The sequence below is a fragment of the Molothrus ater genome, chromosome 2 (assembly GCF_012460135.2).
Source record: "Molothrus ater isolate BHLD 08-10-18 breed brown headed cowbird chromosome 2, BPBGC_Mater_1.1, whole genome shotgun sequence".
Classification (NCBI taxonomy): domain Eukaryota; kingdom Metazoa; phylum Chordata; class Aves; order Passeriformes; family Icteridae; genus Molothrus; species Molothrus ater.
Genome location: NC_050479.2, coordinates 43,144,550 through 43,162,553, shown reverse-complemented (window position 1 = coordinate 43,162,553; position 18,004 = coordinate 43,144,550). Strand labels below are relative to the sequence as shown.

The following is an 18,004-nucleotide window of genomic DNA, read 5'->3' as shown; positions in this document are numbered from 1 at the left end:
GACACATGAATGCAAGAACTATTGGGCTGAAATGTTGTGGCCAACACTGAAAGATCCTTGAACGTGTTTTTATCCTTGCTTATGCCCCCTGTGTCATGATATCCTTTGTGTATAATGTTTACATTATCCTTATTCTGTTAGATATTAAAAGTGTGCATCTAAAACATGCTTATTATATACTGATATAATTTTGTCTAACAGAATTGGAAATGAAGGACACAAGTCTTAATAGGCCAGTCCAAATAACTGCATAGTGACTTCCCAGAATATCCTACAGCCTTCTCCAGAAGTTTGTTACTTGGAACAGAAGTAACCAACTTCTGGACGTTTGTTACTTCAGCTCATTACTCTGCTACTAATGGCTTCTGAAACTGAAGTTCTTCATGCATATGCCACTATCTTTGAGCACAACTTTATTTGAAGTCATATTCTTTGTGACCTGTCCTGAAATACTTTAAAAAATATCCATCATGACTCTTATGGAGGGTGAAAAGCACCAAAGGTTAAGGCAACTGTACTTGTCTTTTGTATGAGGTTAGTTAAGCACCAGTGCAAAATGAAAAGTTACTTTACTGTAATTGCTAAAATATGGCATTGTACAAAAAGCTTAATTTCCCATGAAGCTTAAGTAACACTATCACATAAATGGCATTATAGTGTAATGCTTGTTTCTATTATTTAATAAAATGCAGCATGCTGTAGAACTTCTGATACATAACTCTATATTTGTTCTTCATAGGAGCTATTCACGGTGCTCTGAGAACAGGCAATGCGGGTAGTTTGCAAATCAGGAAATGCAAATGCTTCCAGCAAAAGTGCTGTGAATAATAATGCTGTGAAATGAAAAAAATTTACAGGTTGACTCCTGAACAAACTTCTAGTTGCTGAGAAAAATTTTCTCCAATCCAAAATGTGGAGTCATCCAGAGGACTTATTTTCCTTCCACACAGATGTATATGATGTAAGTGTGCTTGAGTAAGTGTAAAACTGTTTGAATGAAGAGGCAATTACATCCTCAGGAATCTCCTCAGGAAAATGTTACATTCTCCAAGACTTGGTAGTATTGAAAATGGGAACAGATTACACAGAAGTGTTTTATCTGGGGGAAAAAAAGCCCCAAACCAACAAAATCAAAACAGCAAGCAACAAACAACAAATCCCTTCCCGTCCCCCCATCCCCCCTCCCAATTACTATTAGGCATATAGGTTTCAAAAAACATTTAAGATAAAAAGTGTCATTTGTTGTGTGCTAGTCATCGAGTCCTAGTATGCATCATTATCATTAATCCACATTTAGATAAATTAGGAAGGCAAAAGGAGTCCAAAGCCACAGAGATAGATTGGCCGCTTACACTGATTAATTAATAATTCACCAATATTTTGCTAACTCTGGGTGTACTTGGACAACAGAGAAGGACAATATAAAGCAGCTTTTTCACATGGGATTTAATTCTTTAGGATAAACAAGAAAAAAATCTGTTGAGTAGCTTATGTCAGTGAATTTGCTGAAATAGCACTTTACTCTTAGCATTGCACACTGACTTAGGTTGATCCCCCATATGACCTTTATTTGCTGAATGACCTTTTTTCTTTTATCAATAATCATATTCAAGTTAATTATCTGCTTGATAGTCCTTCACCAGAGCTTTACTCTCATTTTGTGCTAATTTTCCATAAACTACCTCAGAAAAAAACCCAAACCATTCAATAACAAAGAACAGATTGTAAAAGTGCACTTTTGACATAATTTGTAATGGTGTACTTCTTATGAGGTTGAGAGATAAACATTGGCTGTGTCAGGTATCAGTCCCAAAATTATCAGGTGCATTCCAGGTCCCTAGAGGACCCTTTGGTCCCTGCACTGAAGCATTATGTTGGACAAAATATGGCATGTCATGCTTCTGTCTTCAGGGTTTGATGTTCTACATAATGCCACAGTTGCATGACCCTTTTGTCATTTCCAAGCAGAAATATTTCAGTATCCTATAGGGGAAGCAGGCTTCTCAATTTTACACTAATTAGGCTTGACAGCTTTGTATTTCCAAGTTGCTTGAATTGTTTTTCCAAGGTAATTCCTTTTGTTTTGCCAGCTATTTGCTGTAAACATTTATGTGCTTGTTTATGGTAATTAATATCTCTCATTTCCTTGCTCCATTAAATGAAGGTGCAATAGAATTATTATGGTTGTTAGAGGATTTCCAGAATGCTACAAGAAGGAGATACTGTTGTCCTCATTTATATAGATTTAGTGCACTTGCATATGTCTGCTGTTTAGTTATTTTCTAATGTAATAAGAATTTATTTTCTCAATTTAAACATGTGACTTACCCAAGGCACCTAGTTTAAATGAAATATCTGTCTCAAAGCTCTTCTTTTCTCTTCGACAGACCTTGCAATTACTGGAACACATTTATTTTTTTGAGGTGCATTGCAGACATGTTTTGTCATGCTTTTTGGGGCATTCATTTTGCATCACATATAAGACTAGTGTCTCTGTCCAGAAAATAGCAACATACTGCAGGAGTAGGTACAGATAGATAACTATTACTGTGATTACCATTAATTGACAAGAAGACAAATTTCGATGGCATCTTTCAAGTGAGAATTCTTCAAAAGTTCTGGAATTTTTGAAACAGTATAAAATTTGCTGTTGTAGAAGAAAGCTTTAAAAAATAAATGTTCAATATGTAGGCTACAGCATTTTTTTTTTAAAGAAAACGTAGCTCTTAATAGAAGTTACATTATTTGCAAAAAAGGATAGTTTGACTTACAGACATCCTGTAGAGGATTTCAGATGCATAGTAAAACAATCCTTCTAAATACATGTTCCATGCATAGCAACTGGAGATCAGTTGATGCTTTTGGAAGTCTCTTGAGGGAAACTTGTCTGCCCAAGGAAGCCTTCAGAACATCATTAGCACTTCTTAAGGCCTATTAAGAGCTAATTTTTTGAAGACACAGCCAACATTAAAACTTTGACCAACCAGCTTCCAACCACATACAGAATCCTCTCAAAAATTTTAACAAAGGCCGTGCTGGAATGTTGGGATTTATGAGCTTTAGAAGAGCACAAAAATGTTTTGTAGGATTAGAACATAATGGAAATTATTGATGATAAAAGATCTTGTACTGTGCAAAATAGAAAACAGGACTCAGCCACACTTGGAAGTTCATTGAAATAAATACGCTAAAAGACTCTATAATATTTTGTTATATACTTCAGTGTTGTTTTATTCATGTGAACCTAGTTTCAAATAGCTATGTTAAAATGGAATATCTGTTTTAAAAACACTATTTCAAAAACATGTCAGTCTTCAAATGTAGAAAAATCTTAAGACTAATCCACTATTTTTTGTTTTCCTTTAACAAGGCAGGTCTGGTCAATGATAAAAAATTATATACCTATCTTTTTAAAGACATGTTTTAGCCTAAATAAGTATAGAAACATATTTTTTTTCTGAAGCACAAACAGTGGTACAACTTTACTCTGTTTTTTCCCACTCTTCATGTTTAACAAGTGTATATGCAATCTGTTTTTCTTTAACATATACTAAATTGCAGGTCTGAAAACATTGAAAAATTCAAATACATTTTATTTTATATTTTATTTTACTGAAGTTTTTATCAATTAAAATGTATTGACAATACCTAGGGGAAATGGGATCTGCCCTAGAGTAACTACAAGTACTGTCTCTGATAGCTAGGTGTTAAGATATTTTTTTACAAACTTTCTGAAGCTAATTTTGCAATATATACTCTTAAAAAACTATGTAACACTAAAAAATAGCCAGCATATCTGTCTAAGTTCCAAGTAGTATTTATTATTGCAGTGATTCTTTGATTTGTTCATCTTTGGTGATTAAAATTTACACCACTGAACACTCTTACTCATTTGTTGCAGCATATGTTTATTTTTTACTTGTATTCAGGTAATTGTTAATTTCTCAATTAACATTACCCAGAATTTTGAAATGCCCAGCCATGATGAAGATGCTAACAATAGCAGGTGTAAACCAGTAATTATCAGCAATCATAAACCAAGCAAGCTAAGTCATTAAAAATCATATCCCATGTCTGAAATAAAACAAAATGTAAGTGGGCACACTGTGGTATTTTACCATTCTTAAACACAGTGAGACTATATAAATACAGGTGCTTGCTCGAAACTTGTAAGTGCCAACAAGCTAAGTTCTGAAGTAATTTAGAATTCAATTAATGTGAGAAGCTGAACAAAACAAATCCCTTAACAAGGCCAGCACATGAAGGCTTACTTTTTAAAAACTAGTGGATACAAAAAAGAAAATCGATTTCACGAAGGAGAGATCATCTGCAGAAATTGCAGCTTGGTTACGGTATTAATGGCAGTTAAAAGATATGAAAACAGGGCAGATAATAAATATACTATTTTAAAAGCTATTTGGTCTCTTGAGCATATATTCTCATCATCTGTATCTTCTCAAAGAACCCAGTAGAAGCAAATACTTACTTTAAAAACAGTTCTTAGCATTTCACTGCTTACTTCAAGCAGATGAAAGTCAGCATTGCATCATTTACACCAAATTGGTTTCAGATGCAGAAAATTAGGTGGATGAGAGAGACTTCTCCATTGTTACCAGATGAGGAGTTTGTGGTTGTTTTCTGTTTACTGTCATGAAGATTACTGCAGTAAGATCCCATTTGAGATGAAATATCACAAATGAAGATGAGAATTGTATTGCCACAAAGTGATTAACAAAACAAGCTTTCTCATGCAGTGTCTCTGTACAGCTGCAGCAGCTCTGGCCCCACTGAACATCCTACAGCTGTGTGACTACCTGACACACACCAGCATTTCAGGGGTAAGGCAATGTAGCCCTGTGTAAGCCTTTCACAACCAGAACAGTCGTCTCAATTTCATGACCCTGTAACTTGATCTCTTAATGCAGAGATTCCTGAGTAGTTCTTGATAGTGGCCGTTGTCCCAAGCACTGAAAAACACAAGAAGCACACAGAATCATAATCAAGGTTGGAAGAGACCTTTAAGATCATCTAGTCCCACCATCAAAATAGCAGCATTATCACCATAAACCATATCCCCCAGACTCCTCTCAAATACTTTCAGAGGTGATGACTCTACCACCTCCCTGGGCAACTTATTCCAATGCTAAAGCACTCTTTCAGTGATTTGGGCTTTTTTTATATCTAATCTGAACTTTTCTGTCACATCTTAAGGCCATTTCCTCTTTCACTTGAGACATGGCAGAAGAAACTCTCACTGCAGCCTCCTTTCAGGTAGTTGTAGAGAGCAATGAGGTTCCCTCCAAGTCTCCCCCAGACTAAACAGGCCCAATTTCCCCAGCAGCTCTTTATAAGACATGTTTTCCAGACACTTCATAAGCTTTGTTTCCCTTTTCGGGATATGTTCCAGTGCCTCAATGTCCTTTTTGATGTGACTGCCCAAAACTGAAGGTAGGATTTGAGGTGAGGCCTCACCAATGCAGAGTACAGAGGGACAATCAGTGCTTGGCCACCTGGGCACAGGCTGGCTCATGTTAAGCTGTGCATCAGCCAGCATCCTCAAATTCCTTTCTGATGATCAGCTCTCCAGCCATGCTTCCTTGAGCCTACGGTGCTGCATGAGGCCTGGCTGAACCTCATGCCATTGTCCTCAGCCCATTGTTTGAATCTTTCCAGATCTCTCTGCAGAGCCTTCCTACCCTCCAGCAGATCAACACTCCCACCCAATTTTGTGTCATCTGTGAACTGACTGAGACTGTATTTGAGCCACTTCTCCAAAATATTGATAAAGGTCTTCAACAGCATGAACCCCAGTACTGATTCCTAAGGAACACCACTGGTGACCAGAAGAAAGCTGTGACAGGTGACGATGGTAGCAGTTGAAAGAGATACTTCAGGATGGAGTGACCAGCTAAACTTGCTAAAGTGTAGAATATCACCAGGTCTCTTGGGAGAGGCTTGACTGCCAGTGCACGTAGGAATGTTCTGCACAATAACTTTTCTGTCAGTACACCTTTAATTACTTTAATCTCCCACTTGAATCATGGTCAAAGTGCCTAAAAGTAGCTTGAAAAGGAAAATCATAATCAGTTGTTGACCATAAACGTGATGTATTAGTTGTCATCACAAGATATGTAATACAGATTATTTTGTGCTGGAGGGATATATATGTACAGATCTTCCTGAAGCACATGTCCAAAATGGCTGAATCATACAAGAATTGATGTATTTATTACTTCTTATAGCTTTTCTAACTGCATGTACCAAGAAATTGGTGATAGCAAATAAAGCATGATTTTTCTCTTTTATCAGAGATCTTGAGAGAATCAAAAGTAAACCCCACCAATTGTATTCATAAATAAAATAGAGAGTAATAGGTGATTTATATGAATATTCATATATTGAGCTCAGAAAATAGGCACCTTGTTATTCATCATTTTAAAACATGTTTATAGAATACAAATATATTAGTTCTTGGTTTTTTTTCCTAATGCTGATGAAAATGAATAGTACTTGGGGACCAAGTCTGCCTATTAAAGTGATGTGATACATTACCAGGCTTGTACAGAAATGAGCACAGATGGCGGGTCTATTATTTCTCTAGCAAGAAATTTGTCATTTTTTTTCCCCAGGATTCAAATCTGAGCAACACTTGCTTAAGTCAGACTACCTCTTCAGGGATCCTTAAAATATTTTTCCCATTACTTGTACATTAGGAGTTAGAGAAACAGAAAGTGATTAATGCCATATTAAAACTTTAAAATGAATGAAGTCTCTCAAACCAAGAGACTGAGATTTTTATATTTCTCCTCACCCTCAAATAAAGGGAAACAAATTTTGCATGTAAATGTGAGTCTACAGGGATGAAGTTTTGTGTACGATGCTCAGATTCCCAATAGCCTGTTTAGCTTTGACAGATCATTTAATTTACATTAGAATACTTGAAGATGTTAGATTTTTAGACATTTGTTAATTAAACACAATTACGTGGAGCATGAAACAACTTATGAGTAATTTATAATTTTTGTAGGCAAAAGATACGATTTCAAGCAGACAAAGAGTAAACAAAACTATGTTGGCTTTCATAATCTTACTTTTATGATAAGAATCAATAAAGCAACATTTCATAAGGTTTTTTCAATGCCTTATTATACACCCAAAGAAAGAAAAAAGGTTTTCAGTCTGCCTTATGACTTGTCAGAGCATATAATTACAAGAAACTCAAGTAATCAGAGTTTTTAATGTCAGTTGGTCAAAGCTGGATCACCTTGCAGCAAAAGCGAATTTAATATGGGTTAGGATTCCCAATAACAAGAAAAATGCAAACTTGTATGTTAATTTACTTCAATACACTGAGTGTACTCACATTTGGGCATTCATTACACACTGTCTCTACCACTCCTTCCTCCTCACACTCTTCCCCTGCTCCAGCACAGAGTTCACCCCATGGAAGTCAGTTGTCCATGAACTTGTCAAACTTGGGTCCTTCTTACAGGCTGCAGTTCTTCACAAGCTGCCCCACAGGGTGGAGTACATCAGGAACAGGCTCCTCCAGTGTGGGTTCTTCCAAGGGTCACCTCCCAGCAAACCTGCTCCAGCAAAGACTTCTCTCCATGTGGGTCTGCAGGGCTGTTTCTCTCATGTTCTCAGTTCATCTCATCCACCTCCTTTTGCTCAGCAGTTTTTTCTCCATTTTAAATCTGTTGTCACAGGAGTACAACCACCATCGCTGACGTGCTTGGGCTTGGCCAGCAGTGGGTCCATCTTGGAGCTGGCTGGCATTGGCTCCGCTCTGGAGAAAGCTTCTGGCATCCTGTCCCAGATGCCACTCCTGCAGCCACCCCTGGGCTTTGCTTTTTCAAGCAAACCAAATATATTTTGGGCAAAATATTCTTCCAAATCGAATTCCATTTAAATGAATCTTAATTTTTGAAATCCAGCTCTTAATTTTTCATATGTGATGGTTACTTCTGGTATGATCCTGGGGGAGAACTCACATCCAGAATCTGGAGGATCAATTTCAAGACTGAAGTCTTGGAAATGTAAAATTAAAAACTCTCAAAGGAGTAAATAATTTCAAAGCTTGAATTCATCACTTCAAAAGTATAAGGATTTTTTAAAGGAGAAAAATATTAACTCCTTTAAGAGTCAAGGTAGGAATGTGATAAATATAAGTAAACTTGATGAACCAGAACACTGTGGAATGTGTAGTGATTATACAATACTGGGACAATACTGGGTCCAAATGTTGGTATATAAGGATTGGTATTTTCTCTATTGACATAAACTTGTATGTTAATTGGGATCTCCTAGAGCCTGTAACAGACAAAAACATCAGGAGAATGGGATGAAGTGTGTCAGTTTTCACAGAGTATGGTTTGAAGAGTCTGGGGGTAGTATTTGGGAAGGCTTTAGGTGGAAAGGTGTACTGTTCTGTTAGAAAATGAAGGATAAGGAGCCTGCAGGCAGCAGAAAGTAGGGAAAATAACAAATTCATTCTGTAAGCCCTGGAAAGGATCATGCCAGCGGTTGGTGAGGGAAGGATCAGTAGTGAGAAAGAAGGTGGAAGTACACTAAACAGCTCAGGGAAATAAGAAAAAGTAATACCAAGGTTGTTACTACCAGTACCTATGGATACAAATATTTGTTTAATGCAAATAGATCTAAAGATTGGTGTTATCAAGCACCAGTGTGCTAGTTGTCACTGTTTCAATGCACATCACCTCTGCTTTAGCTTCTTACCCTTCCCCACTCTCAACTGAAAAAAGATGAAGAGGAATTTAGAGAATGTTGACTCTGAAGAGGTTGGAGAACATGATTGAAACTCCTAATATCAGGTCCACCCTCAAGACAGCATTATCCCAGCTACTTTCTCTCGTGTGAAAGAAGGGAGTCAGTCCTACCAGCTGTGCAAGACTTCTGATTGCATTGTAGAAATAGCTGAGAAATAAATGATAGTCAGTCTTGAATGAGTCATTGCCAAATAATTCTCAGGTGAGTGAAACTAATAAAATTGTAGTCTAGGGAACTTTCAGCTTCTGCATGATTTATTTCTTCTTGCATGGTTAGAGAAATGAGTATCATTGAATTAAGAAAAGAGAAAGGGTATTCTTTTTCACAGTTATGCAGTTCACAGGAAAATGTGCAATAGTTGGGTTTGCAGCATTTGAAAAAAAGGTGTTAATTGGAAAATTCTGAGTGACAGAAAGTGAGAACACAGATTTTGCATGCTGTGAAACAGAACAATACCACTGGATTAAAAGAATAGACATAACCTTCAAGATTTTTTAATAGTGTTATGGTGTGAAGAGAAATTTTGGTGTTGCATTAAACTAGTATGTTGAGTTAAACCAGTTGTTTTTTCTGGTCAATGCAGCATTGTTCAGCTGGAATTAATTCCTTATTTATTTATATATTTGTTTTATACAAATGACTGCCAAAGAAATTTTTTGAAGGTTTTTATGTTTAACTTTAATTTTTTCACACTTAAAATTATCAGAAAGTTTGTTGACCCAGCCCAAATTGCTGCATTAAACAATGGCCCAAGACTAGCAGGCAGATGTGGATTTTGTGCACACCCCTACATACAAAGCTTTTCCCCATCACTTCAAGCTGGCAAATGGCTCCATTGCTACAAGGCAGCACAAAAAGCTGTCTTCTGTAAATCAAAGTAACAACTTCTCAAGAATATGAGCCATCCATTTATTCAGTGTGTACACTTCCCCAGGAATATCCTAAATCTCATTTAGGATGAAATTTAAGTAAAGATCAAGGACAAAATATTGTTATTACGTGGCAACCTTGTTTTACTGAATTGCACTCATTGTTTAGCATATATGCAAGCTTTTCTGCAGAGCTAAGAGGACCTGTAATGTTTTTCATAAAACAAATTCTGCAAAATTTAAATATGCAGTGTTGTCCGTACTTATAGGCAGATCTAACAGGCAGGAATTAGATATTTCTTTACTCTGATAAGGTATTTCCTTTCTTTTCCTTACAGCATAACAGCTGGCAAAATACTTTTGAGACAGAGAGCTATAGAGCTATCCTCTTATAGAGTACACTGAAAAAATATAGCATATGGAGAGTATTTGCATAATGTACAGTATCTGTGATGAGAAGGTACATATTCAGTTTTTCTTGCATAACTTGAGCATTACAAGTGTTACAAGTATTATAATATGCTAAGATGAATGAAGAATTGCTTTTTAATAAGCTGCAGAATCCTGCTCGGGAGTTAGTTTGTTTTCTGTATTTTGAATTTTGATGTATTATAAACAAAGTTCTACTTACTCAAGCAGTTCTTTTTTGAATCAGCTTATATCTGTTTTTTTACCTCTTTTTATATATTTATATATCAAGTACATATTGGCCTCCTCTACTTATATAATTTATGTAATGCTAAATAATTAATGCCTAATGTGGCTGTTATCTTTCAATAAATATTCTGTCTGTGCATGCACTCACTAAAACAGTAAAAATCTTCAGAATTATTTCTGAACATACAGCATGTATGGAATCTAGAGTTTGTTTTAAGATCTTGAAATGTCACACATTAAGGCAATCATCATGTTGTTGTATTTAGCAAAATCAAAATGGAGCACAGTCTTTTTGCACACACACAAAAAGACATGCACAGGGCTGAATGTTTCATGCTACAAAATGTAGATAACTTTCCTTATTAAAGTTTGCAGTAAACTTAAAATGCTAATAAATAACAACTTCGTGGAATGTAGTAATTATAATTTTTTGTATTTCTTTTTTGAGAAAAACGTGCGCAAAAATAATGCATCTTCTTAAAGAGGTGTGCTGGTGCCATGAGAGATAATACAAACTAGAAGATGACTCTCTGAGAGTAGAATAAGTTACTAAACCATTTTTATGTGTGTTTCTGTATTAAACTAGCTATACGCACCGTGTGGTTGGCAGTGGAATCAAAGCTCAGTCTGCAAATCCAGAAGTAAAAGTGAAGGGAACAGATCCTGTAATAAGTCAAATTATTGACAAGCTGAAACATGTTATTCAGGTAAGGAGCTTTTTCCTATGGATACAGTATAGTTCTAACTACCACTCTAGTAATGAAAGTATTAATTTACTGCACACCATAAAGGTTAATTCAAGTTTCTGCCGAGTGCACATCCACAGCAAAACACTAGTTGCTCTGTGTCTCACTTGGGTTATTAAAAATGATTTAGTTAAAAGGCTTGAATATGGCAGATAGGTGTAGGAAGTGAGGCTCTGGTAGCTGGGCCATCTGTACCTGTAAGTACCACAGCTCGGCATTGCAGCGAGCATACAGAAGCAACAACAGGATGATTTAGGGATATTAACTGGGTGCATATGTTTACAAAACAATAAGACATAATTTCCCTCTTCCCTCTTTGTTAAATCTAGGTTCTTTCTTAACTTGTATTGCTGTGAGGTTTTTTGTTTAGATGGTAGATAAAAAAACTAGGGAGTTTGAATGAAAATCACATGCCTGCTAAATGAGAGTTGGTGTTAGTTACCTGATGCGCATATCTGTGACTTACTAAATTTAAGGCTTACAAGGAAGTCAATTCCAATGTGGCTCTGTACAGTTATATTATTGCAATAGGTTTACAGGATTACAGGTATCTGTGGTTACATGCCTCATTTATATGCACAGATAGTCAGAACTAGAGGACAAAAACATAATTCTGTCAAAGACAATAAGACAATGGTTATTTTGACAAAAAAAAAAAAAGCTCTGTATTTCAGTTATTTCAGTTTAAAAATACAAGTTTTTACTCTGATCTGAAGGCTCACTGACCAGAAAGGTTCTACAGGCATTTTTTGTCAGTGACCCATTTAACCCAGTATCCTCTCCTCTGCACTGGTAAAAGGAGAGGCTACTTAGGGAGGCCATGAAGCTTCTCACTGTTATTGTCTCAAATTCCCTTCTCTACCCCATTCCCCAAGCAAGAGAATTAGAGATATTAAATATCTTCTTGCCTAGTGCATTTATATCCATGCAAGGACTTGCTTTAATTCTGTTTTTACATCTTCTTTACAGGTTTTAAGTACAGTTTTCCACATGGTTTCTGGAGTTGAAATATTACTGATAGCTTCGTGGTGAAACCTCTTGGTTCTTATATCTCTAATTGTGAACAATAACTCTGCTCTGACAACAAAACAAAGAGTGCTGAAACAGAAAAAAGAAAAAAACCAGAAAAATTTCTTTTCCATCAGTAGTGTTGTTTTCTGGGAGAAGTGGCATTAGATTTGAAGTTCAAAGGCAATCATTATTCTTTCCTTCTTAAAAGAAATATCTTTTTTATCCCTCCAGCATCAGCATCATGCTTTTGTCTCTCTTCTTTATTAAAATGCCATCTACAATGGTGGGGAAAATCAATTCAATTTTCACTGCAAGAGATGCCATGGTTTAATTAATAACTACAAAATACTACACAAAGATAAACTTTGTAAATATTACTTGGTGAGTTCCATCTATCAGGAGTGCTTTCCTCCTTTTATATTAAAACTGCTCTATATAGTTTATTTTGTTGGTTTCCTCTAGAGACTTGAAGTTGTGTTGTTTTCTCCTTGAGTGAGTACCTAAAAGACTGGAATAGAATATTTCCATTATAAAGTATTTCATTTTGAGAGCTTACTTGCCCTTGTCCCTAAAGACTTGAGTGGATCTTGGGGAAAAGGACATACAGTTTACATACTGAAATGCTTACCAACCTCCAAGTATATTTTCTTTCTGTGGGATAGTTTCTTTCCTTGTAGCTCTGAGTATGAAAATAGGGTCAAGGGATAAAGAGAGCATCAAAATCCTTAGAGACCTGACATATAACTGCTTTTCCCCAGCTGAAGAAGCTACAAAAAAGCTTTCTTTTTCACCATTTACTGCTTGGGAAAAAAAGATGAGGAGTGTAAGTTAGAGATTGAAATACAAAAGATCACCTTTTTGTCCAGTGTGATGTGAAAAAAGATGAATCACATACTAAGCTTACAATGGGGCAGAAAATAAGGGGAGCTTAATGGATTGTGGTGATGCCTCAGAGACAGACGGAGTCATACTTAAACCTAACACGCTATCCAAGCTGTCTTTCTGAACTTCAAAATTTTAAATAGCTAATTTAGTAGGAGTAAAACATATTAGTGAAGTTTTTCAAAACCAATCATTTCTAAAATTTACAAACTATATACTTTAATTCATTTTTAAGGTGAAAATAGCAAAAGGGCAGATATTTTTGAGATCCTTTTCTGCTCACATTTGATGTTAACTTAGGAAAACAAATCAAGACCAATCTGCCCTGCATACAGAAACAGACAGATTTCTCAGCATCTCCTCAGTTTTTTCCTGTTGGTTATACAAAGGCATAAAAATCCCAAGCAAAGAATTTGCTTTAAAATATGTAAATATCCAATGTTTAAACTGTATTTTCCAGGTTATCTCCTGTTAAAAACTTTAAACTCCTGAAATCAACCCCTGGCTGCATAAATGACAATATCTCTTTTCAGCAGGCTGTGGGTTCTGGGCAGCTCTCCTTTGTGAGAGGCTCACAAAATAATCCTCCTTTTTCTGTAAATACTGGATTTACCAAAAAATCAATAGAAGTTTTTGATTCTGTTGGACCCCAATGCCTGTAATCTGTGCCCTGGACTCCACAGGTTCATATTCAGAACAACAAAGTGAAATTACAGGAACTGAAATGAACCAGTCAGTGCTGAATATGGCTTGAAAAAGTCACCTTCTTCTGTAAAACTCCTTACTTGTACAGACTGGTACTTTTAGACTGGTACTTTTGAGAGTTTTAAATGATGGACTATTCTCATTCATTTATCTTCTTGGCAGGCAAATTATGGGTTCAGTGCATATCATTTTATGTACTGCAGTCTGAAACTATCACTCTAATAGGTAATCAAGATAAGCAAAGTCAGTTTCATGTGGTGTAAATAGTAATGGGAATTATTTTCCTTTCTTCCCCAATAATTTAAAACCGTGATTAATTCATCATTCCTGCAAGTACAAATACTAAGGTTATGAAGTAAGTTTGATACTTTGGAGCTGTGATTACAGGCAATTGGACCTTGGTCTTTCCAGTGTGTTTCTTCTTTCAGAAGAGAATCTCAAAAGAATACTGCTTTTGAAAGTAATAGATATTACTTGGAGCTTGTATTTACAGGTTAAATAAAGTCTTCCTCATTTTAGGAAATCTTGCCATGGCAGAAGATACTCCTATATCTGCCTGTCTAAATTAGGTAGACCAAATCTCCCTCTGGAGATCTCCAGAGGCACCTACCATTAGTGACTATACTGGAACTTTAAATGCTTCTCTCAGGATAAATGATTTCCAATTTCTCGGTGCAGTAAAAGGCATGTCTGAACTTAATTGGAGAAGATCCCATCTTGCACTGCTATACCACTAGAGTGCTAGCTGATATGCATAAAATAATATTTACCTTCTCCACAAAGGGCTGCAAACTGTCCCTAATGGAATTGATGCTTACATTCCTTAAAGGAGTAAATGCTATTACTTCATATGACATTAAATGCTGGTGACAGTCTAATTTTTCCTTTACTACTTGTCATTATTATTGCATGGTGAATGCTCTGTTTCACCATGCTGCCATTTGCCCATTTACCTGTCTCAAAAAGGATGCAAAAATAGTGACATGAGACTTTGTTTTGACACTGATTTGGCATGCTAGCAACTAAATTTTCCATCTGCATTTTTTAAAGCTTTTATCAATATACCACAGCACAGTCAAGTTAATATGTGTTTTTGTAAGAGCTGTTCAAGTATGAATTGGAAATTGGGATGGAATATATTACCTGAATCCTCATCTGCTCATACAAAGAACCACGTTTTGAAATTATTCATACACAGGGTGTGGCACTTGCAATTGTGCCTACTTACTGTAATGTTATGATAACCACCTAATAGTTAAACACCCCCCCTGCCTCTTAAACTAGTGCCAACACTGTATACATGTCACAAATTAGACATTTTGATTACTTTTTTAATGACTGAAATGCAATTCTTTCTCATGGAATGAAGGAATTCTCAAGAGTACAGCATTAGACAGATACGTTATTTGACCCAGTCTTCGGTGATACCTTCTTGGAGACTCACTTTCTAAACTTTTCTTTCCCTTTCTCTTCTTAAATGCTTTTTGTTGATACAGTGTAACCTGCAGTTTGTACCTTTCAATAACGGGTAAGTGGGAAGCAAAATTTCAGTGCACTTTCTGCAGCAGCCATTCAGCATTCACTGGTATTAGAATTGCCTTCAGCTGTGTTTGCTCCTAAACTGCCTATTTATTTTTTGTTGCACTAGGAAAAACTTCCTCACGAGTTTTTTTTTTTTATTTCATATTACAAAAGCATATCTAAATGTTAATTTTGCCTTAGACTTTGTTTTTATTGGGGTTTTTTTTACACTTCTTGGTTTCATCCAAAGTTTGAACAAATCTGCAGGTAAAGAATAGCTCAGTATGTTGATTGTGGTAATTTTTTTCTCCAGTGACTTGTTGGCACTGCTTCTTTTTTAAATTATTTATTTCTGGAAGAAATACAATGCTACTGTCTTTTTGAAAGCAAACTCTTGAACGTATTCTTGTTTTGGCAAGGCATGATAGTAGAGTACTAGTGATGTAGGGATACCAGGATATTCCTACATGACAGAGAAGTCTATTTCATATTTCATTGTGTGAGCTGTTCCAGTCTTTTATCCTTTCTATTGAGAGCTGCCTCTGACTGCTGGCTGGTGCCAACAATATGTTAAGTGCTTGACTATTACCACTGCATGTAATATACTGGCAGAATTCCTGTAAAAACATTAAGGAGTTAGATATTAGGTGGGAAATTATTTTCTGAGATTCATACTCCTCCCTTTAAAATGTACTTCAACTTCCAGCCTCAAAAGCACACAAAGGAGTGCGGGATTGCTGATGCTTTTTCATTTCTTGGGAGTGAAAAGGTTTTCTTCACAGTTTTGTGATGATTGTGAAGGTGTAAACCCTTTTTGTTGCTCACAAAGGTGGTCTTTCTGTATTTGTAAGTCAAACACTAAAAGTTACATGAACATTCTGAGATGACTGCATGTCTTGGAAAATTATGAGTAAACTCAAACCTACATATTGTTTACAGGTAGAAGGCAGGGAAAAAAAGTGATTAGGAGGGTATGCATTTTTAGCTGATGCATCTCCCACTGCTGGGGTGCTTAGGAGGTAAATTCAGAAAAACAGTCACCAGCCACATAGTCCTTCTGATCAGTAATTTAATTAAAACACCAGTAATAGTTTCCTTAGATTACTCTGTTTTTCACTAAGTAGATTACCAGAGTTATTAAGGGCTAATCAAAGTCCTGTTCATTTAGAACAAATGATTACTTTTGTGAAGTATCTTTTTTAAATAAGATTTATGCTGAAATGAAAAGAGTATACATTGCACAGGGCTTTCTGAAATTGTCTGTTGTTCAAATTTGTATAAAACTCTTAATAATGGGCTAATTAAAAAAGAAAAAACCCTTAACATTTGATTTTATGTTATAGTTCTCCTTGCATTTCTTATAAGCCTTGCACAGTGCACAGTGAGAAAACATATTTGCTGATACAGCAGGGAGATACTGTCAATTCTTATCCATTTTTTGAAGAGAACAGTGGCTGAGAAAATAAAACAGCCTTTTCTAGCTACTTAGGTGGATAGTGACACTAACTGAAGTATTCATTATGGTGCAGATCCTATCTACAAAAGTCTGTTTTTCACCTGAATTGTTTGCTGTTATAGCTGGTAAAAATTGCTTGTGTTGGGTTTTTTAGCAAAACAGGACCATTGTTCTACCTACTCATTTTTAATTACAATATAAAGGGGAGTTTTGAGATTTTGGAAGAGCCTGGGGTAGCTCCACCTGCTCCTCAAAGAGACCACCACACCCTGTACACTGTTCTAATATGTACTTCTTAAATCAATATTCTTATTTCATTAATAATAGACAGAGGAATATTCTCAAAATGACATGCTTGGAACAACATGTTTGGTAAAAAGGGAAGAGAAATGTAGAGCGGAACTTTACAGAGAGTAAAAAGATTTAAGTAAAAAGATTTTTTATAGGACTTTCAAAAATATTTTCACATAGGACTTTGAAGGTTAAGCAGGATATCAACTCTCTAGTCAGAAGTGAAAATCAAGTAGTGGTTCTAACTTATGAAAACTGACACACATCACAAAGCCTTCCCATAGTTACCTTAATTGACAGCCTCTTAAGAGCAGAAGCTTAGCAACCCAATAGAATAGTATCACATCAGGATGGAAAGTATCCACAAAAATTTGAGAAGCCACTTACTGTTCCTGTTAGTACTAATTAATGACTGATGTAATCTGTCAACATCTCAGTAACATTAAGAAGACACTTTGTATTCAAGCAAATACATTAGAAAAGAAAAAGAAGAATGGGACAGTAGGTGACATTATGTGTAAGTGCCATTTACATGGGTTTGCAGTGGTCTCCTCAGTGCCATGGAAATTCCCATGTGAGGGGTTCCTCTAGGCTGACCTGTTGTCATGGTTTGACACTGGCACAATGCTAGTGCCTCTATGAGAATACTCTCTCTTTGGTTTCTGCTGTGAGAGGTGACCAGGAATAAGCAAAGCAGGCTCTTCCTTAGGAAAAAAAAATAAATTTATTAACTAAACTACAAGGGAAAGGAAAAAAAAAAAAAAAAACACACAAGAAAAATGAAAACTTCACAAATCCATCTCTTCCTCTTCCCTACTAAATTCTCAATAGAATACATCTTCCATATCATCGACTCTTGGTCTGGCACCATGCTTCAGAATACTCAATCCTCAGTTCATCAAGAGGAAAAGGAGTCCTTCTTGTGCCAATGGTGACCTCTTCCTTTCATGTCCAGCACTCTCACCACTGAACATGGACCAGAGCTGCTTCTAGGGTTGACTTTTAAGGATGCTTCGTCTCACTCCAAAAAGGCACAGTCTCACCTTTGGGACATCTGTCCCCCCCATATTTTTCAC

At 36.1% G+C, this 18,004-nt stretch overlaps 1 protein-coding gene across 3 annotated transcripts in view; it reads left to right on the top strand.

Moving 5' to 3' along the window:
• GPC5 (glypican 5) overlaps positions 1-18,004 on the top strand; it is a 599,375-nt gene that overhangs the window by 180,810 nt on the left and 400,561 nt on the right. For all 3 annotated transcript variants that reach the window (XM_054518549.1, XM_054518547.1, XM_054518548.1), the window contains one exon: positions 10,903-11,023. In XM_054518549.1, the coding sequence (XP_054374524.1) occupies positions 10,903-11,023 (121 nt within the window). The remainder of the gene's footprint in view (positions 1-10,902; positions 11,024-18,004) is intronic.